Source organism: Crocuta crocuta, unplaced genomic scaffold (genome assembly GCF_008692635.1).
Source record: "Crocuta crocuta isolate KB4526 unplaced genomic scaffold, BGI_CrCroc_1.0 scaffold62, whole genome shotgun sequence".
Classification (NCBI taxonomy): domain Eukaryota; kingdom Metazoa; phylum Chordata; class Mammalia; order Carnivora; family Hyaenidae; genus Crocuta; species Crocuta crocuta.
This window is the reverse complement of record NW_027529173.1, coordinates 5957925-5984752: the sequence shown is the minus strand read 5'-3', so window position 1 is coordinate 5984752 and position 26828 is coordinate 5957925. Positions and strand designations below refer to the sequence as shown.

Sequence of the window (26828 nt, the reverse complement as noted above, 5' to 3'; positions counted from 1 at the left end):
CTGTGCTGACAGCTCAGAGCCTGGAGCCTGCTTTGGATTCTATGCCTCCCTTTCTCTCTCTCTCTGCCCCTCCCCAACTCATGCTCTGTCACTCTCTGTCTCTCAAAAATGAATAAATGTTAAAAAAAAATTTAATTGAGGAGATGATGGCTAAGATACATGAACTAGTTAAGGGGATGGAGAGGAGAATCTTTGTAGAAGCACAGGTAAGGATAAAAAGAGCCTGGGCATCATACAAGGGAAATAGTATACTGGAGATTAACAAACCATCTTTAGAGGGTGGCAAATGCAAACATACAGGATTAGCATTTCGGGTTGCACCGTTATCTATTTCACAGTCTCAGATGGATGAGGATCCACCCGAAAGCTGGGACAAGATGGAAGGACTTGGATGAAGTCATTATTTCAATCCCTCAATAATTTTTGTTTTGTGCTATTTTACAACCAGGAAAATGAGAACAAACGGTGACGTGGTGACATAAAGAGATGACAATAAGAGAACATGGTCTACTATTAGATGCTCATCCATTAAAGGGCATATTCAGTGATTCAAATAGCAGTAAGATTTTAAAGCCATATTCACAGACTGAAATATTATTTTACACACACACACACACACATGTATACACATATATGTCCAAACAACGGATCATACATCATTTTAGTTACAATATTACAGGCTTAGATATCAGACTGACTTGAGATTCTATTCCATCTGCCTCTACTAGTTGCATAACCTTGGGCAAGACACAGAAACTCCCTGAACCTCAAGGAGTGTTCATACCTATGGGATAACTCCCCTAGCAGGGTTATTGTAAGCATAACATTAGATAATGAACTTACAAGTTAGGTCAGGGTCATACCATAGTAGTACCTCAGTAAATAATAATGTAATTCTTCGTCATCATCTATCTAATTTCTTCAAAGCAGTATAATCTATATTATTTACTTTTATACACATTTCTTCCAAAATAGATGCCCCATTCATACCTCTGAAACTAATGTTGTGTTTCAATTCTAACTCATTTTTTAGAAAGCCTCATTTTACAAAGATAATCTGAAGATAATACGGGCACTTGGGTGGCTCAGTCAGTTAGCATCCCATTTCGGCTCAGGTCATGAGCTCATGAGTTCAAGCCCTGTGTCAGTAACTGTGCTAACAGCTCAGAGCCTGAAGGCTGGTTTGAACTCTGTGTCTCCCTCTGTCTCTCTGCACTCCCCCACCCCGCCACTCATACTCTGTCTCTCAAAAATGAATAAATGTTCAAAAATTTAAAAAAAAAAAACAAAGATAATCTGAAGATGGTAACTCTATCATTTTCCCAGGCTAAATGTATTTATATATAATCAACTGATACATAGTCAATCTTTTAGCTCCTTTACAAGTTCCTTAATAAGGCCCAAGAGACAAAAGACCATTATTTCAGCTCTTCTAATCAGAATAATGAAAAAAGAAGAGCAAAAGGAAAAAAAAAAGACAACTGAAATGCAGACTAAAATGACTGATCTCCAGGCATACATTTGGCATGTTGTAACATCATTCAGCATCTCCTGGCCCTGGATGGATAGCCACACATCAACAACCTTTTGTAGATTTCACTGATGGTGATTTCTTCTCTTTGCCTAATGTAGGCATCACTACTAGAGCCAATCTCAGCAGTGCATTGCTGAACCTATCTCCCTAGTCTCCCTAACAACTGGTGTGTTAACACGCAAGAGATTCCCTAATGGAGAAGAAAACCGCTGTAAATGTAGAAACCTGAGGACTCACAGAATTGCATCAGGCACAGGAGATTCATTTTTGCTATGGAAAGATTTCATTGAATATTCACAGTGATATAAAAAAAAAAGTAGACAAAAAAATTCAGAATGTACAATGATTTGTACCCAGACAACAACTGTCTGGAAAACTGTGGCTGCATATTTACCATCTGGCAAGTGGGAAGCATTAGCAATCAAGCATCTAGATGTCTGAGCAAGAAGCACCACATACCCACATGCATGGAAAATCTGAATCAGCAGCAAAGCCAGAAGCATACATCCTGCCAAAGAATGAATAGCCATAGTGTTGCCAGTACCACACAGATTGAATTAAACACAAATGCAAACAAGTGTTACAATTTCATATTGATATTCTGCCTGACAGAGACATCAAAGATCAGAATATAGCATGATATAGGATAACTCATCAAGAGTGTATATGTAGTCAGTGTGAAGAAATGAAGCAGAGTAGTAATCACAAAGGAATGGCCCTTGTGAGTGGGAAGGCAGACTGTAGAGGAATAAAATACAGAACACATGGAGAATCCCAAGTAAAAGTACCCAAGGTAAACTGCAGTCTTTGGAAATCCTTTACCAAGATTTTGCTTCAGTCTACCAAATCTAAATATGTTGATTTCCAGCTTTCTTAATTATCTTAAAAAGTATTTATTGCTACTTTAAAACCTTCAATGTTAAGTATCAGTAGAGGGACCTTTACTGATTATAAATATATATTTTCAAATAACTCATATAATAAGTCTTTGGCTCACCACTAAGATAAAATTAAACTAAGTTCAAACAATGAAAGCTAGACTTTGAAACAGAAGGCCGGAATGAAAGTTCATCCAAACATCAAAATGTCAAATTATCCCGCAGACACATAAACCAGACATGTATCTGCTAGCATGTACATACACCCTCAAAAGGGTCTGTTTTAACTGCGGCTAATGTTTCACTTCAAGTATTCAAGACAGGGCTAAGCTAGAAAGCTATTTTTAATTGTTGACTTTTAATAGAGGATACCTGTAACTTGGAAATACTGCCTTAAATAATGCATATTGCATAGAAATTAGGATTTGAAGCTCTTTTAAGCATGAGGAACAGAGGTTTAAGTATAGTGAAGTCTGCTTCACTGTGTTATGCATCAAGTAACCATAATTAAACCATAAGCATTCCTCAATAGATTTATTCCATTTGACTTCCTCTGGATAACTCACAATGAAAAGAAATTTTCCAAAAACCGCAGGTCTGATCATGCTCTTCCTCCAGTTGAGAATTTCAAAGGCCTCCCTTGTCTTTAGAAATAGCAAATTTTTGGTGTGGCTTTCAGAGCCAATTCAATTTGGCGAACTTATAGCATAGAGCAAACGTTTTCAAACATTTTCAAGAATGAGGAAGGACCGTTTTCAACTTCACAATTGCTCAAGGATTATGTACCACCCAGCACGATCACAATGGAACTTTGGTAGTCATCAATTGAATAACAAGTGCATAATTGTGAATTTAGTAATGTCTAAATTGTGTTTTTATCAAGAACACATATGGAGCACCTGGGTGACTCCATTGGTTAAGCGTCCAGCTCTTGATGTCAGCTCCAATCATGGTTTCATAATTGGTGAGTTTGCACTCCACAAAGGGCTTTCTGCTAAAGGCGTGGAGCCTGCTTGGGAGTCTCTCTTCCCCTCTCTCTGCCCTTCCCCCTGCTTCTGTGCCATTGCTCTCTCTCTCAAAATAAACATTTAAAAAAGTATAGAACACATATACATTTCAGTGTAATATGTATAATTATTATCTACAGAAAATTTTCAGAGCTAAATATATTTGAAGTCCTTTGTAATGACTCTCTTGCTCATGGGTGAGGAACCACTCCTATAATGAAAATAAAGAATCAGAAATTTCCTTGGCACAGTATGTGTTTTTACTACAATAGCTCCAATGCCTACCTAGCACTATGCTTACACAAACAGTGTACTCAATATCTAGACTTACACAGTGAGCAGCTTAAGACCAAGGTTCTAGTTTTAGTTACCAGGCTTCGAGGTTTCACACTACTGGCTTCCTCTAGTGGATTGGTTCTCCCAAGATATCTACAAGGGTCCTTCAAGTCTCCAGTAAAATATGCTACCTTCTTAATGAGGCAAACCCCATATGAGTTTCTCGGTGCTCCCTAACTTATTCTACCTATTTTCCCCGAGGCACTTATTACTACTATTCTCTAAATTACTATGGAATTTTCTAGTATTTTTACTGTCTCCCACCTACTACAATGCACACTCCACAAGTTCAGATATTTTCCTATCATCTATGCCATGGTGCATTCCAAGTTTCTATAAAACACCTGGCATAGGTGTTAATCACAGATTAAACATCAAATCTTTGACAAATGAGGCCATCTTGTAGATCCTTATCCTACGTCTATGAAGAAGGAATTAAAACTCTCCTACCTGCCCAGGTGTTTGGACAAACACTAGATTAGCTGAAAAGACATTCTGTTATATATGATTAACATTTACAATCAGTTGAAGCAGATTATCCTCTAGAATGTGGGCAGGCCTCTTCCAGTCAAAGGAAAGTCGTAACAGCCATGACTAAGACTTCACAGAGGAGCAAGAGATCTGCCTCAAAACTGAGACATAGAAATCTTGCCCAATTTTCCAGCTTTCCAGCCTCCCCCACAGATTTCAGACTTGCTGAAATCCCACAATCAGGTGACAATCTCTCTCTCTGTCTCTGTCTCTTTCTCTCTCTCCTCCCACCCCCATATATTTTCTATTGGTTCTGTTTCTCTGGAGAACCCTCACTAATATAATAGAATTGATGCAACTTAAGGTTTAGGAACAATGGTAGTGACACACTTGCTTAGAGAGGCAAAGACAACATGAACAATTTGTTAAGTTATTGTATAAGGAATCTACTTTTGAGACATAATTCAGGTAATCCAAAATGCACAGATGTTAAGTGTAAAGTTTAGTGAGTTCCAGCAAATACAACTGTCTATCCACCATCTCCATCAATGTATGCTTTCATAAACTCCACGTGTTGTTTTTAAGGTTAAACTATGTATCATTTTGTGTGTATATCTATAGGTTGAATTTTAAACTTTGAATCTAGGTTTCTAGTCATCTTGAATTTCCTTTTGTAGCAGGCTAAAGGCAGAGGATGAAGTTCAGTGTTCTCTGATAACTCTTTACAATTATTTTAGAAAGAGTTGCTGAAAAGATTTTCCTTCCCCTATCAAATAACCTTGATGCCTTTGTAAAACACTAATTTTCTATATATGCATGGATCAATTCCTAGACTGTTCTATCCAATTCCTATTTCTTAGACCAATTCTACATAGTTTGGTTTTTTCTGTAGACTTACGAGTCTTTCTATCAGTTAGAGTGAGTGATCTCACTTTGTTCTCTTAAAAACAGTATTTACAGGTATTCCAGGCTTTTGCATTTTTATGTAAATTTGAGAATCAGTTATTTTCAAGAATAAATGACTCTTGGTATTTTTAGGGGAACTGCACTGAATTATAGCTCATTTGGTATCAAACCATCATCTTGACAAACCATGAACATAATATGTATCTCCGCTTAATTAGGCATTAATTTCTCTCAATATTTTGTAATTTTAAGTATAGAAATCTTCAACATTTTTCTATTTATTTTTTTAAATAGGATCCATGCCCAGTGTGGAGTCCAATGGTTGGGCTTGAACTCACGCCCCTGAGATCCACACCTGAGCTGAGATGACAAGTAGAACATTTAATGGACTAAGCCACCTAAGGTCCCCCACATTTTTCTAACGTTTTCATATTTTATCATGCTACTGTTTCATTATTTAATTTTAGTTTCTAACATTTTCTTGCTAGAATATGAAAATAAAATTGATTTTTCTGTTTTGATCTTATAGTTAAGGGAATTTAATATTCCTCTAAAGTTAGTTAACTATAGGACTTTTTCATGAAATACTTATTAAAAACTTATGAAGTGTGTTATATAGCACAATGTAGAAAAAGTTGTTTTACTTCTAATGTAAATTTACTTAAATAAACAACTCTGTATTTGTAATTTGTGATATAGTTAATGCTCTAAACCACAGAGCTGCTCGCTAATTAAATGATATAAACTTTAAGATAATAATTCCACTATATTTAAATTGCTGCTCATATAAGCTTAGGAAGGAACTGAATAAACACTCTAGAATTAACACCATAAATATAAAACGGGTTAAATATAAATCCTGTTTTAAAATATCTTCATGAATCAGTAAAGTAGCACTGCTTTTGCGGAGCCAGGACAAAAATACCTAAAGGAACAAGCTCTCTGGCTTATCCTCTGATGTACGAACAGGGACGATTCACTTTGCATTGTCTACACTTATATAAGATTCTCTCATGCAACTCTTTCCAAGAATTTAGAACTCTCTGGACCTCTTTGACACCCACACCAGTCTTCCCCAACCAAATAGTAGTGAATTTGANCAGTGATAGAATTAAATATCTGTTGACCTATGACCAAAATATTAACAAATAAGAAGACAGAGAGCCCGAATGACAGAAGGGAACCAACAGGCCTTGAAATCACATGAGGACTCCTCTGTCAGCCTTGGAGGAAACCTAAATTAGGCCTTGTAAGCTATGTTGTAAGCAGAAAGGACTATGAACATAGCCCTTTATTTCACACATACACCACCACTGTCCTGAGATACACACTATGGAAGCCTTCTTCAAGTGAAGAGACAGGGCACTTGTATCTGGGCTCCTTCTACAACAGCCTACTCTGTTGAAGGAGAAGCCCTCACTGAGGGTTTCCATTTACAGACCATTCCTACTCTTCCCCAAAAGGAAATGTTATACCTCCACACATATTTTTGTTAGTACTTATTTTTCAGTCTCAAGTCCCTTACCGTGTTTGTCCATATTCCTTTGCCTCTTAACATTTTCCTCGATTTGATTACAAGGCCTTTAACACAGTAGTACATCATGGAGCTGAAATTTCTGTCAACACAACCCTAACAAAATGTATCAGAAAAAGGAAAGATCTATACAAAGTATTCTCCTCCTCCAATCTAGGTAACAAAGAAAACTAATTTTGAATTCGCTTCTTATATCCTGTTTTATTTCACTAAACTATTTTCATAAGTTTTTTTTTCTTTTTTTAATGTTTTACTCAAGTTTTATGAATGTCAGGTATACTTATACATTCTCTTAATGGTTTAGATAAAGAGTACCAAAGGCAAACATGACCAGATTGAAAAGTAGTCTGATCTATCGGAACACTCTGAAACCTGTACAAACTTTCAAAATTACGCTCTGTGAGTTTAAACACTTTGTATTCCTTTCCTTTTGTTTTCCTTTTTTTTTTTTTTTTAAGGGGTGGAGGACAGTCTTAACTAAAGAATATAGCATATAACCTAACGAGTAGAGATTTTTTGTAGTTTGAAAACTTCCCTAGGTCATTCTGATAGGTTTCTGTACCACCACCACTTATTACCCCACCCTACAAAGAACCATAGAAGAAAAAAAAAAAAAGCATGAAAACCACTGTTTACAATGTTCTTTATAATATACAATTAGGAGCCCAACCCAAAGCAAAGTAAGCTACACAATGATCCCTGGAAGCAAAGATAATTAAGATAAGCAGATAATTAAGGAGAGCAGTATTAGAAAAACAGTGTTATGGCTCCCTGGTACTCTCTGGAATGTATCCCATGGAGCCAATTCTGGCAGTGAAACTAATCAAGCACCTAAGAACTCTTCTTCTTGGAAGCAAATATGTCATAAATGCTTTACCTTTTTAACAGGGTTACTTTTTAAAACTGACTTAAATTTTTATTCTGGTTCTTTGAAAAACTAAAACTTTTTTCCACCTAATATAGCCTCACCTTGTGCAGATCAAGGTAGTGTAGGCCAGGCCAATCTATTCTGGTCTTCGTGCCGCCACAGCCAATGTCGGATCCAAATGCACTTAAATAAGTATCTGCTACAAGAGCAGAGAAGGGTCTTGGCCTTCCACATCGGGAATGATGCAGATAAAGTCCTGCAGAGCTCTCAGCTTCACTATGGCCAAGAGTGAGAGACTGACAAGGTTCAGGGCTATCTGAGGTGGTCAGGCAATTTTAATATTTTCCTCCTCATCATCGGGGCTTGGTTATGGGTACTCCAGCATAAAAGGCTCCTTCCCTTAAAAGGACTTATTCCCAGGGGCCATCTTTGGGATCTGTTCTCCAAGGGTCCTCCCACGCTGCACATCCATTCTTGCCACCCCATGGGAACAGACACTTTGCTTCAACTCCATGTCTTGCTGTTAACACCTCTGTAAAACCTAATGACAAAGACTGGTTTTGGGATTACAAGCCCATCAAGGCTGAGATTCCTTTTGTTCATCTAAGTTCCACACCCAATCATCAAGGAAAGACCTTGCCAACCTTCATACCCAGCAGCATCCCCTTCTCAACAGCCAAGAAGAAAAGACTGGATCATAAAATAATCTAAAGAGAAATTAAGTTTGATCTTTAGGATAAATCAAAAGCCTGCTAAATGTTAATAATATAACATGGCTTCCATTATAGAGTAATGTTTTAAAGAAGCTCTTCTACTCAAGCCTCACTGAGTAGCTACACACTGTGGTACATTTAAGGTCCAAACCCAATTCAACCACTTACTAGTTTATGGTGTAAGGAGTTATTTCTGTTTTTGGATCTGAGATTCTTCACCAATAAGTAATTGAGGTATTAACCAATCATAGGACTATTCTGAAATTTCAATGAAGTGTATACAAAAGTACCTAGTGCACCCAGTGCTCCAAAATATTAGTTTTCTGACAGTTCCTTCTGCCCATGGGTCCTGTCCCTGTGCTTTAATAAAACTACATTTAAAAAGAAAGTGTTAGTCTTCTTCCTATCCTCTATGAATGCCCTTCATTTAGCAGGTCACTCAGCTAGACATGGGCACAAGATCATAAACCAATCAAAGTTAATGGGATTATCTTAGGCTAAGAGAATTAACAGTATGGATACCATGGTCAAGTTCATTCAAGAGAAATGCAGTAGTGTTTTCCAATTAATGTGTCTCATTAAACTTCAAAAATGTAGCATCTCTTTGCAAATACTTGGGTTTAAGACTCCAGAATGCCAGAACTCAGGGTCAATGAAAGCCACCTTCACTGATCAGGTGAGGTCTGCTTCTTTTACATCTGACTGGTCACATACAAGTAGCAATCACTCTTGGTTACATTTTCCTTAAACAGCAAAGACAACAAATACTAAATTACTCTCAGAATGTTGCTTTTTCTATAATAATGTCTCCTTATGACCTAATGATATATATTATTTTAATATGCAAAATAGGCCAACCCTGTTGATTACTCAAATGCTGACAATCATATTTCAGTAAAATACAAAAGCCAGTCTATTGGAAATCAACATAGCTGGGAAAACCCTTTATAAAAGGCAAAAACCTACCCAAACCCAGGAGGAACAGAGTAAGGGAAACATGATAAACGTGACACACCTACCTGATGAATACGCCACTGTGAATCTGAAGAAAGCTTGAGGGCAGATAAAGGAAAACCTAGTTATGATATCTAATCACATACCTGTGAAGGACAGATGCTCCTGTTAGGGGACGGGGGCTGTGGACTAGGTTGATATGGGCATGGTGATAGCAGGCTTTCCACTGCATGCATGGTAAAATTGTACGTGGATTAAGTTTAAAACCATGTGAATTTGCTTTCTCTCAAAAATAAAGGGGGAAGAGGGAGATACATCTGTAACCCTTAACATTGTCTTATTGAAAAAAAAAAGTTTCAATGCAGGAAAACTTATCCCTTTCATTCTTTTTATTACTATTACTTTGGCACTAATTAAATTAATATCGTTTTCTATTGGAAAATTTGAAAAACTTATATTTTCTATTGAAAATTTTGAAATAATTTTTCATTTCCATTTTGTGTAATATAAGGTAACAAGAACTGTACATAAAGACTCTGCCACATCTTTGTACTAAGACATGACAACACTCTACCATGTCTTCTAGCAACATTAAGGCCATGTCCCTAGAATGACACTAGTCCCCAATTAAAATGCCTAAGGAAACAACATGGCCCCTACAATTTACTGTTTGTTTTAACCAATACAAGAGGATAGACCCCCTGACCTTCCTTTAGAGCATTTACTAAAAAGGGCTTAAAGTAATAAATCCTTTCGCTGTCCCTCTGGGATGTACATTTATCTCTTAGAAGTCAAGAGTGAATTTCTTGAGTCTTCCTTTAGATAATCACCAGGAAGGACAGAACCTTGGTCTCCCTTACTCTGTGAGAGGACAGCATCCCAACTTCAGCAAGTGCCAGCTAGCAGACACATTTGGCCTAATCACATTTATGTTGACATCCCTTTGTAACTTTTTACTTGAACCTCACTCTGCCTTTCCCTACTCTCTGTCACCTCTTCCTTCACAAATCAGAATGGAGCTCAGTTGTTTCCCCCATTGTCAGGAGTTACTGAACATAAATCTGCCTTCATCACTTTCACTAACATCTGGCTTTGCTTATCTTCAACAGTATATGTAAAGATTATGTCCTAAGACCCTAATTTTTAAAATTCAGCATCACAAGACAAAATTTCCCAATAAAATAGAACTCATCCAAGAACTAAAATATTTAATTGATAGCCATAAACCTAACAATTCTAGTAACACACACAGGCCATTTACTATTATTCTAATTCTGTAGAATGAGCCCAGGAAAGGAAAGGCAAAAATTAATTTCTAAACACAAATTATTTTCACATTATCATCAAAATAAAATTCTCCTTAATCATAATTCCATGTAGAATTTGTATGTTTTCTGAGTACATGTTCAAAGCGTAAATTGTTTTTTTTTTTTTAACTTCAGTAAAGACCTTTATTTCACCTGTATTATTGTATTGACTAGGGAATTCATTATGACAGATACATTACTGGTGTTTCTGGTTTCCAGATTTTGTTATTTTCATGGACCCAAATCAATCAGACATTCTATTATAACTCTAATTTATTTGAAAGCCATCACCTTAAGAACTGTAAATGTCCAAAAGAAATTGATTTTATTCAATGGACAAAAATATATTTCTATAAATAAATGAATTTCTATTACTTCACATGAGTTCTTGTGCAAAATGAAGCATGGTTATGCTTAAATAATAACACATTCCTCATCATTACAGCAATTTGCAGTGATTTAAATTCATGCCTCAGTGTGACTATAAATTGTTAAATGTCATAGATGGTGAAAGCACTATTTCACAGTAGAAATTGGTAATGTTTATCTACAAACCTGAAATCTACATAGTATTTAAAAAAATTTTTTATATTAAGAGCCATATTTAATCTCAATATTAGCTTCATTGCAATGAGCATCCTTGAAATACTATAAACAATACCTACCTTAAATAATATCTGTATGGCATTCACATTCCTATAAATTGAAAATGCATATCAAGTGCTAGAATGATTCAAGGTATAAAGTTTCAACTAAACAATTTAAGCTACTTCCTAACTTAATTTCTAAACACCGTATAATTAATCCAGTGTTTTAACGTATGGTATTTTAAGATGTTTTATAAATCAATTAAAATTTTCCTTAAATTTTTTTAAAAAATGGTATCACAAGACTTTTTCCAAAATATAAATAGTGTGTACAGTCAAATTCCTAATACTGTGAAAGATTAATAAATTGGCACATAACCAATTCCCTTAAGGGACTAAAGATCTACCTGACAATGAATGTTCACACGGTAACATGCTAAGAAAACATGCAGAAACCTGAAAGAGAAACATCCAGTACCTAGATATCAAACACTATTATTGCTTAACAGTTTACCAGGAACAGGGTAGTACTGAACACTTCCCAATCAAAAAGTTTTGTCTTTAATGACTGCTTTTATATTTTTCTAAATATCTTTCTGTTGTTATTTTTGAGCTAAAAATGACAGTAATTTGAAGAGAAATACAGATACACTAAAAAATCAAATTCATTCACTGTAAATAAAATAGTAATTACAGATCCTGCAAGAAAGGAGATCAAGAGGACACAGACAGACTCCACTTGACATAATTCTATTTTATAAGAGAGGCCATTTAAAGTTAGTAACAATTTGTTGCTTTTGTGTTGAAGTAAAAGTTTACTAGTATGTTGATTTTACAGCATACATTCTTGAGCTCTTAAATTTGAAAATGTACAGATTCGTGACATTTCTACAAAGATACTCAAATTATTTACAAATACTGATACATTTCTCACTTTCCAATCATTTCACCTTTTATTCTCTTTTGCCTTACTGCTCGAGTAGAAAACATCTAGAGCAAAATTGACCAGAATGGTGATTATGGTCATTCTTTCCTTGCTCTTTATTTTAGAGGCAGTGGGCCTAACCAATCCCCAGTTGGATATTTGCTTTAAGTTTTTAGTAAATCACTTTATCAAGTTAAGAAACTATTCCTATCTCCAGTTAAGAGTTTATCAAGACTGTGCTGGCTGATAAATTTTATGAGTTTTTCCTCCAACTTGAGATATTTTTCTTCTTTAGTATGAATAAATGGCAAATTATTAGTGGGATTATGAATAAACTATCTCTAAGTTTCTGGAATAAGACAACTGGCATTCATTTATGAATGACAGTTACCTACACTTTGGCATTCATTTACTTTCATCTTTCTATAAATTTAACTAATAACATAAGTATATGGTTTAACCACTTTTCTGTTAATGTTTTATATACTTTCAGGAACACAGTAAATATGATATGAACAGAAACCAGAGAAATATAGTTAAAAAGAAAGATAAGGATACTACTCAAACTTATGATGTTCTGATAACACTTGCAAGTATATGTACAATTTTGCACATTACATGTTAGTAAATGAGTATATAGGTTTGAGGGTCTCCTTTGTACGAGGCATCATTCTAGAAGCTAGAAATAAATCGGTAAGCCAGAAAACACACACACACACACACACACACACACACACACACACACACACCACCCTGCCTTCTAAGGATTCCCATTTCAGGTAAGGGAGAAGGATAATAAATATATGTAAGTAAAGAACACTGTGCACCAGACTGTGTTATATTGCTCTGAAGAAAAAAGTATGATGGGTGATGTACAATACTTGCACAGTGGAAGGACAAGGTCAATACATTTTTACCACAAATCACATCTGGAAAGAAATTAAGAGAAGAAAGGCAATCAAAGTTAAGTATTATGATGGACAGTATAAATCCATGAAAACTTTTTTTTTCTGGAAAAAAGGCAAGTATGGCAAGATCGATAGATGTATAGAAGAGTGGTTTCCAACCCATTTCCTTCCACTGTGACAAAAATAAGGAATCACGTTCAGATCGTGACCTACCCTTTCCCTTCTCTGGAAGGGAGACTTCTCTCCCTCCTTCCACTTTCTTCCAGGAACATCTTGGAATGAAGATAAGATGAATGGGTATTAATATTCTAGTGGCTACTTGCTTTTATGAATTTGAGTAACTATTTTCCAAAGTGTGAAACTTTTAGCAACATATAATCTAAAGTATGTTTCACAAGTGGCTAAAAATAACTGGTTGGCAATGTTTCCAGAACAGTCTGCCCAGAAGTACTTAAAGATCCCCTAAATACTTGTTATGATACTTTGTAATTCCACACTTAATGAGTAAACAAGCGCTCAAATTTATACAATGGGAACACAGATTTTTATTATCTTCTTGTAGAATTACTAAGATATAAAAGTGACCAAAATAATAAAACATCTTAGTTCAGGCTGCTGTAATAAATTTCCATAGTCTGGGTGGCTTAAACACTATCTTACTTATCACAGTTTTGGAGGCTGACAATTCCAAGATTGATGTGCAAGCAGATCAGCATGTGTTGAGCACCATGTCCTGTGTTGCACACTGCTGGCTTCTTGTGTCCTCACATGGCAGAGGAGAGGGCACTAATCCAATTCACAAGGGATCTACCCTGATAACTTGTCTCCCAAAAACCTCAATGCCTAATACCATCACATCTGGCATCACTATTTCAACATAGGAATGTGGGGGAGACACAAACATTCAGTCCATAACGTTAACAGATATGTAGTTTGGGTTTATCCAGCAACTGTTCCCCATGCTGTTGGAAATGGCTCCACAATTTTCTTTTACAAATGTACCCAGTCCTTACAGTCATCCACGTTGTTTGGATAAGCTGACCTGGCTTCAGAGGCGGGCATATTAACTATGCCTGTTAAAAGAATAAAGATCCACTTGGACCACAGTAATTCAATAAAAAAATAAACAAGTTTAATGAAAGCAAGAACCAAAAGGTTTGGCAAAAATATTGGGAAAAAGGCAATCTTTCCATGGAATTTACTACACTAAAAAAATATAAACTTGTAACAGTTGGTGGTTATGTTTCATACTACTTAAAAATTATATGAGACACCTGTCAGAATGGCTAAACTCAAAAACACAAGAAACAAGTGTTGGCAAGGATGTGGAGACAAAGGAACACTGTTGCTCCTTTGGTGAGAATGCAAACTGGTACAGCCACTGTGGGAAACAGTATGGATATTCCCTGAAAGGTTAAAAACAGAAATACTCTAGAATCAAGCAATTGCACAACTAGGTATTTACTCAAAAAATACAAAAATACTAATTCAGGGGTGCCTGGGTGGCTCAGTCGGTTAAATGTCTGGCTTCAGCTCAGGTCATGATCTCACAGTTCGTGGGTTCAAGCCCCGCCTCGGGCTCTGTGCTGACAGCTGGCTCAGAGCCTGGAGCCTGCTTCAGATTCTTTGTCTCCCTCCCTCTTGGACCCTCCCCTGCTCACGCTTCCTCCCTCCCTCTCTCTCTCTCAGAAATAAATAAAACATTAAAAAATTTCTTAAAAAATACTAATTCAGAGGGATACAAGTACCCCTGTTTATTGCAGCATTATTTACAACAGCCAAATTAGAGAAGCAGCCCAATGTCGATGGATGGATAAAGAAGATGTACTACACACACACACACACACGAACACACAACACTGGAATACTATGTCAATCATAAAAACAATGAAATCTTGCAACATGGATAGAGCTAGAGAGTATAATGATAAGTGAAGTCAGTCAGTCAGATAAAGACAAATACTTTAAGATTTCACTAAAATGTGGAAGAAACAAAACCAATGACCAAAGGAAAAAGAGAAAGAAACCAAGAAAGAGACTTTAATTTATTTTAAGCTTATTTATTTTGAGAGAGACCGAGACAGCGTGAGTGGGGGAAGGGCAGAGAGGGAGAGAGAATCCTGAGCAGGCTCTGCACTGCCAGGGCAGGGCCTGATGCGGGGCTTGAGCCCACAGAACCATCAGATCACGACCTGAGCCGAAAGCAAGAATGGTCACTTAACTGACTGAGCCACTCAGGCCCCCAAGATCCTTTTAACTATAGAGAACGAACTGAAAGTTATTACCAGATGGGAGGCTGGGGGGCGGAGATAGGTGAAATAGGTGATGGGGATTAAAGAGTACACTTACTGCAATGAGCACTGAGTAATATATAGAATTGTTCAATCATTTATTATAAAGCTGAAACTAATGGAACACTGCATTTTAAGTATGCTAGAATTAAAAATTTTTTAATTACATGAGAATAAAGAATGAAATTACTGAGTGTAGGCAGAGGTTGAAGGGGGGCAGAAACAGAGAAAAAGAGATAATCTTTCTTTGAGCATCTGAGTCTAATGAACCCTAAAGCCAGGAGTCTTGGATTGGTCAGTTACATTGTTAACTCAAGTTATATTTTGTTTCTGATAGTCACAACTAAAATTTTCCAAATGATAGGGGCACGTGGGTAGCTCAGCTGGTTAAGCTTCAGATCAGATCATGATCTCACAGCTCCTGGGTTGGAACCTCACATCGAGCTCTGAGCTGACAGCTCGGAGCCTGGAGCCTGCTTCAGATTCTGTGTCTCCCTCCCAATCTCCTTTCCCTGCTTGCACTCTCTCTTTCTCTCACAGATAAACATTACAAAAAAATTTTTTAATCCCAAATGATAAACCAACTAGTTCATCAATTAATTCAACAATGGAGGTTTAAAACTCCATTCTGCTGTGATTTTCCCCAGTAAATTTCCTTGAAACTGGCAAAAATGCTATTTTTTTAAGTTTTGAAATAATCATAAAATTTTGTTCACAAAGTATAATATTGAAATCTGTACATTAACAAAGTTAGTAGCTTCATTTATTATTAATAGATAATGTTCCAGATATTTAAAAAAAGTATCACTTTTCCAAATTTCAAAATAAATGGTGGAACATTTAAAGATGAAATTAAGTCACATCTCTGCTATATAACAAACTGTAGAAAGTCTAGGTTTATTTTATAGCTCAGTAAAAATTATCAGTCTGGGGGCGCCTGGGTGGCTCAGTCGGTCGAGTGTCCGACTTCGGCTCAGGTCATGATTGCACGGTTCGTGGGTTTGAGCCCAGTGTCGGGCTCTGTGCTGACAAACAGCTCAGAGCCTGGAGCCTGTGTCTCCCTCTGTCTCTGCCCCTCCCCCACTCATGTTCTCTCTCTGTCTCAAAAATAAACTATAAAAAAAAAATTAAAAATTATCAGTCTGAAAAAAATTATGTCTGTTTAATGAAGTGATAATTTTTCAACCTAACAGTCTACACTTCACTTTTTCAAATAAAAATATTTTAATAAACTTGGCATTTTGAGTAAACACCTTTGTTTCCATTTAAAACATCTTAAACATCTGAAAAATTATTATATTTGAATTGAATCAAAGGTGAGCCTGAATAAAATATCCAAATGATGCAAGCAGCAATTAAAATTCTGTCTGAGAAGGCTTTAAGTTAGTAGTAATTTAGCTACCATATCTAAGTCAAACTTTGGATACTTGAGAATTATTACAGAATTATTCTAAAATTTCCATTTAAATTTAGCACTTAAATGAAATGCCATGGAAAGAAAAATTCCCCTTCCTTTATAACCCTTGTTAAAGTAAGAAACCTTAAGCAAATTTAGTTCTTTAACTTTACAAAAATCCTAACTTGGTAACTTTTGGGATTTTTACTCATTATTTTTCTTTATTGTACATTTTAGTCAGGAAATTCACTATTCTCAAATGTCTAGGCGATAGCATGCTCTACTATTTTGTCTTAGTGCATATGCTTTCTTACTAAGTAAAGCACCAAATATGCACTAGCTGAAAAGATCTGCAAATCTTCAAGTGCAATATACAGGGTTTTAGAAGGTAGAAGTTTCCCAAGAGACAGCTAGGCTGGCAAAAAGCAAAACAGCTATTTCTCCATTACCAATTTTCATGAATTTATCACAAGGGTCATAATGCTATTGATTAGTTTCTCTGGGAAACACATACCTCTGGAAATAATTAAGCTCTGAAAAGCAAACGTTATACATTTTTAACACCCAGTTAACCTGATATAGTTCCTTCCTTGAAACCTCTCCCTGAGGGTGAGGGTCTCAGCCATCATTTGACTTCCCCAATGTTCCCTACAAAGGGACTTAACACATATTTAAAAATATAACTTGTCCTTCTTTTCAAGGTGTTAAAACAATCTTCAAAAATTTGAGGAAGCATTCAGTGTGATTTACTTGACTTAGGATAGTATATTTATGAAGAAAATCTACATTCTTGTTACATTGCTGGCAAAGCCTGATAACCTTTATGCATAAACAAACCACAAAATAGAAGGCACAACTTTAGAAAATACGCATTAGAGGCTTCTTAAATGTTATATTGGCCATATCATTGTTCAAAATCGTTAAGACTCTCCCCAATTGTACTTCTTCTTGAATGCTTGTACTTCTTGACAAGCATATTTGGGGGAAATTATATGTAACATCCAAATAAAAAAATTAGATGTAGGAAACATGTTCATTTTCCATGGACCAGAACTGATAATTCAGTAACTAGATTTTTCATAATTTCTCATATGTGTTTTTAGACTATTATCAAAAAGGTCAGAAAAATACTAGTAAGTCTACATCAATGCTCAGTTTATATTATTTTGAGAGACAGAGAGAGAGAACACATGAGCAGGGCAGGGGTGAGAGAGAAGAGAGAGAATCCACACAGTGCAGTGAGTCCAACTTGGTGCTCGAATTCATGAACCAAGAGATCATGACCTGAGACAACACCAAGAGTTCAGTTGCTTAACCAGCTGAGCCATCCAGGTGTCCCTGGACTTTCTTAATGTAAGAGAAAAAGAGCTGCCCCACCACCCTTTCTTTAGAGCGTAAATCCTTAAACTGCAACAAAACATTTTAAAATATTGGGACAGAAATTTCATCAAGGGGTAATAGTCTAAGATGGTGATGAAGACAGTACATTTTAAACTTGTGTCAGTGTGTTATTAATCCTCTTTAAAATTCAAAACTAAACACACCAAGTCAGAATCAGACACATGCCTGGTAGACAAGTAAGAAATGACCTGACTTCTCTTTGCAAAGGACCCAGAAATATATAGTATAATGCAGAAGCATTAGGAAACCATAAGTGCATACATTCCTATTATATGTAGCCTGTTATTTAATAGTTTATATCTTTTCACAACACAGATCTTCACTCAATCATGAAAATGGTTTTTGTTTGCTTGTTTGTTTTCTATCTTTATAGTAAGAAGAGTACACAAAGTTGGCTCCAAATTGCAAACTGAATGTAAGAAGAGCATACCAGTAGGTGGTATAGATTTTAATTTCATGGTCCCTATTTTAATACACTCTGCATTGCTCCATTTTAAGCTTGTGATTATGTAAAAACAAAACAAAACCAACAAAAAACAAAAAAACCCGTTTTTATTGAATAATTTTAATGGAAAACAATTTTGTGGTAAACAAAAGTAAAACATGTCCTATTAATTAATAATTAATTTCCTTTGCTCCTGAATGATCTTTGTAAATGAAAATTTGTAGAGCAGATCTGTGGGCTACTTAAAATGTATTATGTAAAAATGTATTATGACTTAGACCTTTTAGGCCATAAATACACACTCAGAATCATTTTTAAAAAGATATTACAGTAAAAAGGCAAATAAGTAAGTTATTTAATTTTAGATGAACAAGTGGTAAATTATCTATGGTATGTTTTGAATGCTATTTCCTTACCTATTTTCTGAATACAGCATTTCAAAATGGAATATAATTAGAAACATATAAAATATAAACAATGACAGAAGCATAAACATCATCATGTCTTTGTCAAACATGTTGTCTGTCCATTAAAATTCAGATTCTAAAATTTAACTGTAGATATGTTTGCTCCCAACTCATTTCCTAATAGCATCAGTATATAAATGCCATTATGAATTTAGTAGGAGGAAGTTGAAGGTTAATTAAAGTAGGTTTCCTTAGCAGTTGTCAAAGGTGAGTAATAAAATAGATGGAAAACTAATAAACGTACCATTTTCTATACACAAATCTATTTGCCACCCATTACTCATATCTCCTTGATTCTCAGGGGAGAAGGTACCTCTGTATTTCCATCACGATCATAATCAGAAATGCTGATAGAATTCTCAGAGACAATAAAGACATGTTCTAATTTTATTAACTACTCTTCTTCTGAACTAGTGACTGGGGCAGAAAATACAGAATTCTTATCTGATTAGGTATTTAATTCCTTACACAGTTGCTGGTTTTAGAAATATTACCCTTTATCTCAAGGACATGAAATATCTAATAGTCAATAGGCCACCAATATTTCAACATATTCAGAGATACTGTCATTGGCTTAGAATGTCAAACCTTAAAATAATTATCTTAGGGATGCCTGGGTGGCTCAGTCGCTTACGTGTCTGACTTCAGCTAAGGTCATGATCTCATGGTCTGTGGGTTCGAGCCCCATGTAGGGCTCTGTGCTGACAGCTCGGAGCCTGCTCCACACTCTGTATCTCCCACTGTTGGCCTCTCCCCTGCTCACGTCTCTGTCTCTCTGTCTCTCTCTCATTTAAAAATCATCATTATCTTGACTTCACATTTCTCTTAGTTTCATTTCCCCCCCTACTTGGTGTTTTCAAGTCCTCTAGAATGCATATAAGGTTCTCCACTTGATTCAGTTAAATATTGCAATTTTAGAGTTCTTTGTACAGCTGCATCTGAAGCTTGGATAATTAGTCTTCCACAAAATGAAAATAAACAGAGAAAGTTATCTCCTTCCAATGTTATTTAAGGACATTCTACATCAAACTCAGAGTATATATACAACGCATTTTATTTCAAGGGGCTGAAATAATGCCACATACATTAGAAAACTCTCAATCTTCCAGGAACTAATTGTTTAGTTTACTCTTTCAGGCTATTTGCCATATCTATTTTTTTTCTATTTCATGAGTCAAAATATCAGACTAATGGAGACCAAAATTAAATCCTATTTTTGACTTTTCATATTAGTAATATAGCAGTTTTACTGGGGGAACAGTTTATGGAAAATCATGACTCCCAACAAAGTTTCTCAATATTTTCCGGCACTCTACAAAGCTGTCTTCCCTGAAGATTACCAACACCTCTCTTGTCTGGAAACTTTTCTCCAAGCCTCTAACACAACACTTTTGGGTTACATACTCTTAATGTAATAGGTCTCAACTTTTCAAAGACAACACCACCACTTTACAGCTATTATTTTGTAATACAAGGTTTACTAACTTTAACTCAAATAAGACAGCCTACCTATAAATATATGTTTTTTGTTTTTGATGTATGGATATTTGACATGGACTTGATATGGATCTTACCTAAATCAAGCTCTTCAAAACACACACACACACACACACACACACACACACACAGATTACAACAAGGTAAGTTTCTATTTCTTTGCTCTTCATCTCCCTGCTATAACATCTTCAACCGTTATTACTCTATTCACGTATCAAAAAAATGTGTATGATCATATGTACATGCATAGACATTATGTATTAGATATACACAATTTATATTTTTCATTAAAACATTTCTAGCCATATTTAAGGTTACCAACCCCTCACTCGGCATGGGGTACATATCAAGAAATACTTAACCTTAATATTTGCACTCTGATATTACTGTGGAGGACTGTCTGATATGGCTTCTAATCATCAGTACCTCCAAGTATCCATGCCCTTGTGTAATCATCTCTCCAGAGGGTGGGTAGAGCCTAGTAATTACTTTGCAAGGATAGAACACAATAAAGGTGATGGGATGTCACTTGGTGATTATGTTATAGAAAACTGACTTCATTCTTGGTCCTCTCTCTTGCATGCTGTAACACTGTGAGATACTCTATGAACAGGGCCCCAACCACAAGCTTGGGAAGAACTGAAGCCTGGGTGCAAAACATTCCAGAAGACCCAATTCCTTCCAACAGCCAGATAAGTGAGCTAGGAAGCAAATCATTACCAGTGGAGCCTTGAGATGACTTGAGTCTTGAGAAAGACCCAGAACAGGTGAATCCACAGAGATTGTGAGATTATAAATATTATGTTAGGCCACTAAATTTGAGGGTAATTTGTTATGCAGTAATAGGTAACTAATACTTTATTTAAAAAGAATTAGTGCATTAGTTTTCCATGGCCATTTTCATTCATAATGTTGCTTCATTTATTCTGAAAATATAAGTGGAGATCTGTAGAAGTTTGTACCTACTACGCCATTTCATTTATTTATATCTAAGTATTAATGCTTACTGTCGCTCTAATAAAGCTAAGTAAGCTATCCAAACTCTCTAAAAAGAGTTTTGTTTTTTAATCTCACACAATTTTGAAGACACATTATATTTTATGACCTTCATATTTTCCCGAAGAATGACTAAGTTTAAACATTAAAAGCCAAAACAATATTGAAAGTGAAAAATATTTAGTCTCATAAACATTTCCACATCAAAAAAGCCTGATTACTCCGAACAGGGTACTCTGGGTTTCTGTAAACAGATTTGGTACAGCATGTTTGGTGTGCATGCCACATGATTCAATGCCATGGAAAGTACTGTGTGTTAAGTAAATAATTCCCAGTTAAACTACGAGTAATTGTTTGTTGTGGGAAGTGGAGTTTTAAGTTTAACCTCCTCCAAGATTATCATTAAACATCAGTGTTGTGCTATTTGATAGCATACACCTATGTGTTCTCTAAACGATCATGCAAACTTAAAGGATGACTCATGTCTAGAGGACAGAGACCAAATGGGATGCAGTTAAGAGGGAAAGATTAATAACAACTGTATGTTACAAATTCACGTCTTTTGGCACAAAAGTATCCTACAGCAGTTTGACCTGTTCAGACCGTTCTTAATGTTTCATTATGATTTTAGCTGGAGTAAATGACAAGGAGATTCATCAACAAGAATAATTTCTGAATGTCCTTTACAGTACATACAAATCTTTCAAAACCCAGGCAATAGAAAAGGACAATCGTATTTAACTCATCAAGTAGAGAGATCTGGTTTACACTTTGTGACAGAAAATCAATTTACACAGCTTTATTTAAATTAATCTTGTTGCTAAAGCACTTCATTTAGCCTTTCCATATCCTGTTTTGGAGGCTTATAGAAGAATTTTCTAATCATTTACAAATAGTTATTTTTTAAAATACCCACAAAATTACAAACCTGCTGTGGTAACTTTATTCCTTTTTTTTTAATATGCTTTTCAGAGCTGTAGTTGAGGAAAAAATGACATTCAAGAGCAGTGAGAAAGTAACTTGAATTTTCTATTTGTCAATTGGTACAGTCCCTCCCAATGGCCTCATCTTGTGAAAAATACTCAATAATCCAAACAGTGTTTCCAAAGACCTATTTCCCACTGCATCAAACCCAGTGGAATGACAGCTCAGACAAGAAAGGAGACAGAGGAAAATGAATAGACTACAATGGTACATAGTCCCTGTCATGCTAACTTGTTAATATTTTAGCATTTCACTGATGAATGCCAATTGGCTTCCTGTTACAGAGTGGATGTGTGTGTGTCCCCTGTCCAAATTCGTGTTGAAATCGTAATGCCCACAACGTGATAGTATTAAAACGTAACCCCTTTGGTTGGTGATTAAATGATGAAAGTGGAATCCTCATGAATAGGATTAGTGCTCTCATTAAAAGAGACCCCAGAGAGGCCTCCCCCTCTCCCTGACATATGAGGATGCAATGAGAAAATGGTTATCTGCAACAGGGAAGAGGGTCTTCACCAGAACTTGACCATCCAGGCACTGTGATCTTAGAATTTCAGCCTCCAGAAATATGAGAAATAAACTGCTGCTATTTAGAAGCTACCCAATCAATGGCATTGTTTTAGCAAAATAGACTAAAACATTCTTCTCATTGATTTTTACTTTATTGAGGTGTCAAAAAAAACACAAAAACAAAAACAATTCCCTTTCTCAATTATAATGAAATATATGAACTACAATCAGTAATGTCTCAACAAAATAAAGAAAATAATAGTATGGGTAAAGTTTATAGTCACACAAGGAGGGGATGAATATCTAGGTTCAGGTTCAGTTTTTCCCTGTCACAGTGAATAATGGTTGATGGAGTCATGTGACACAGTCTGACTGTCATGTGCCCATATCCTTTGTCTCCGTCTTCTTATCCAGTGGAGGCTTCAACAATTACTGATTCTGCATTTTACAAATGAATAATCAGAGGCGTACACAAATTCTATCACTTGTTCAAGGTCAGATGGCTAGTTGTTTCAATTAGATGGGATGATGCTAATTCCAACTAAGAAATAATCAGTTTTAATAGTTTTGGAAAACCCTTTAACCATAAACCTGTTTGCTTCTATCTCTAAATCCTTGAGCACGTAAAATGTGTACATTAAATAAAAAACTAGTTCAGAACTTTATAAATTTTACAGAATTTACAAATTCTATTGTCAAAAAATTTATGTGTAAAATTTTATTTTTAAAAATGTGTAAATTGTGATATTAAGACACCACATGAAAGCCTGGATGAAGGTGAATGACACGCCCTTGACTGTGAATATAACGTGTTAAAGGTACTCTGATTTCAACCTAGAACAAGATTCTATGACCTAGGTTGGTGGGGCTAATACTGCAAAGTGACTCAACTAATACCTTCTTCAACCATATCGCAACTTTCATTCACATGCTAGAGAGACTACAGAGGAAAGAACCTACATTTCCCCAGATTTCATTTTATCAAAATTCTATGGATTCTACAATGCACATCTAAGAGACTTAGAAGGTGGGAGTGAGCAGGTTGGCATGGTTCCAGAAACAGGGAAAGTAGGTTTGGGCAAAGACTCTGTCTTTTCTGTAGGAGCTATGGCAGAGTTTCTACCTGTGCTTCCCTAGCATCATATGCACCCAGGAGCAGTGATGAAGTACGTGAAGGAAGGCACTGTTACTAGCACCGTCCCAGAGCAATTGAGTATTTCTGCCACCTGCACTGTTCTTGGCTAGGTGGTATCCAAACTTGGTTTCATGACTCTTCAGGAATTCTATAAGACACAAAATGAACTAACTAAAACTTTCTTTTTAACAACCACTGAAACATTTTGTTTATAACTAAGAACTTCACTAATAGAATCGCCCTATGAACTGGATCATCTGTGAGTGCTTAGAATGTTGTTAATGCACAAGAAGAGACGATCTCAGAGTTGGCTGAGAAACTTTTTCAAATGGTCATTCTTCACTCCCTTACTCATGTTCATCTCAAAATTCCATTGTACCATCTGGTATCCCAGGGCCTTCACAGAGGTGACAGTCCTATATAGATTAAAGAGGGTCAACAGTTGATTCCAGTATGTCAGTGTACTTAAGAACCACCGACCTAAGAGTGTCATCCAAACCTGGTTCACATTAAGACTTTCATGAGGGCTTGAGCTTGTGAAATATGTAGAGGCCCCAGGTGTATTCTTGCTCTACTGAAATAGAATCCCTAAGGTATAGGCTAGGAATCTATATTTATTAAATTCATCAGGTGACTATAATACTGTCACTTAAGGACTTTTACAAGAACCAGTATTTAGAAGCCATTTGCACAGAAAATCAGTCATCAGCTGGGCCTAATGTGACTTCATTGAAACAACTTAAATTTATTTCTCCCTCCTATAATACCAGTAGAACACTCAAACAAGGGCAAAGTGTACAAATCTTAGATCTGGACTTGAAAAAAAGTATCTACTAAGATGTTTCATGCTATCTTTGTGAAGAAGGTGGATAAAGCTGAATGCGAAAATCAGTTGAGTAGATTATTCGAGGGTGTACTGTCTATATAACAACAACAAAAAAGATACTTATCATTGAAATAATATCTTTTTAACATAGAAGCTCCTTCTGTGAAATGGTCCGTATGGTTTAAGTTGTACTACAGTAACAACAAAGTTTATTTTTCATGCTACAAGTCTATTGTCAATTTGCTGGGGGCCCTGATTCACAACATTTTCTTTACAGATTTAAGGTGAAACAATGTCCACCATACAGGTTAATGGTTCATTCCCACAAGACTGCCTTCTAGTTCAGATGCCAATCCAAGTCAGGGTCATGTGTACTCCTTACCGACATGCTATATATAGATCAGGGGTTCCCATAACCTCCTGGTGTTTGATAATTTGCTAGAATTGGCTCACAGAACTCACGAAAACAGTTATATATTGTCAACAATTATAAGAAATATTTTTTAAATATACTTGCAAATGTTTGCCTTAAAAAACAAAGTCATGACATAACAAAAATATTTTAGACTTCAACAAAGACTGAAAGCTATGAACTATGGGCTTCAACAGTTCATGTCAGAAATATTAAGTGTCTATAACTTCGCTTTTTTTTATCACCTACAGATTTCAAATACTTATCACAGGTTGCCAAAAGATATAATTTATATCATGAACTTCAATGATAACTTGCATCATAAACTTAGAATAAAATGATGAAGAGTAATATTTTACATACAAATTTCAAAGAATACTTAAAAGGGGATTAAGGGTCCTTTATGTAGATTAAGCTATAAAACCTGGTTTTAATTATTCACAGTTATGCTTGTAAGGTTATTTTAGAAAGAGGAACAGGACTTGATTTAAATTCATGTAACAAATTTTAAGGGCCAACTTTATGCTACACTTCTAGTCCAGAGCATAAATTTAAAATCTTTCCTTATTTATTTACAACTTAAGGAACAGATTACTCAATGATAAAGTCAGAAAAGTTAATATATAAATGGTCAAGCCAGCCACTTGATCCATAAGTCTAAGTTGAAGCTACCTACAAAGAATCTATTTTATTTTTCTGTTTCTTTTAAATTTTAATTAAATCCAAGTTAATTAATATACAATATAATAATGGTTTCAGGAGTGTAATTTAGTGATTCATCACTTACAAGTAACAGTGTTCATCCCAAAAAGTGCCTTCCTTATTGCCCTTCACCCATTTAACCCATCCTCCAACCACCTCCCCTCTGGCAACCCTTAGTTTGTTTTCTATATTTAAGAGTCCCTTAGGGGGCCTGGGTGGTTCAGTCAGTTAAGCGTCCAACTTTGGTTCAGGTCATGATATCGAGGTTACTGAGTTTGAGCCCAGTGCTGGGCTCTGTGCTGAAAGCTTGGACCCTGGAGCCTGCCTCAGTTCTGTGTCTTCCTTTCTCTCTGCCCCTCCCTCATTTACACTCAGGCTCTGTCTCTCAAACATTAAAAAAAAAAAAAACTTTAAATTAAAAAAAAAAAGAGTCTCTTATGGTTTGCCTCTCGCTCTGTTTTTTATCTTATTTTTCCTTCCCTTATCCTATATTCGTCTGCTTTCTTAAATTCCACATTTGAATGAAATCATAAAGTATTTCTTTTAAGGGACTAATTTTTTGAAGTTAGAATATTTTAAAGTCAATTTTGGAAAAAGCTAATTCATTCTTCACTACATTGATATAGCTAAGGAACTAACATATTCTGTAATTTACCAAATGGTATCTCTATGATCAGAAAAGAATGCATACATATGAAGCATATCTAGGGGTAAACAAAGTATTTGTTAAAATTTCTTACATCAATAAAAAAATATATGGAGAAATTTAGTTAGTTGAAAAATATAATATATAATATATATAATATATAATATATAATTATTTGGCATTTGTCAGTAA

General features: G+C 35.6%; 1 protein-coding gene across 1 annotated transcript in view; it reads right to left on the bottom strand.

Annotated features, from left to right (window-relative positions):
* Positions 1 to 5924: 5924 nt before the first annotated feature.
* The window catches only part of CRPPA (CDP-L-ribitol pyrophosphorylase A), a 195603-nt gene continuing 174699 nt past the window's right edge, over positions 5925 to 26828 (bottom strand). Inside the window, exons 10-13 of the mRNA XM_077757629.1 lie at positions 9348 to 9427; positions 7636 to 7810; positions 6658 to 6762; positions 5925 to 5948 (exon numbers count right to left, since the gene is read on the bottom strand). Coding sequence (XP_077613755.1) covers positions 5925 to 5948; positions 6658 to 6762; positions 7636 to 7810; positions 9348 to 9427 — 384 coding nt within the window. The remainder of the gene's footprint in view (positions 5949 to 6657; positions 6763 to 7635; positions 7811 to 9347; positions 9428 to 26828) is intronic.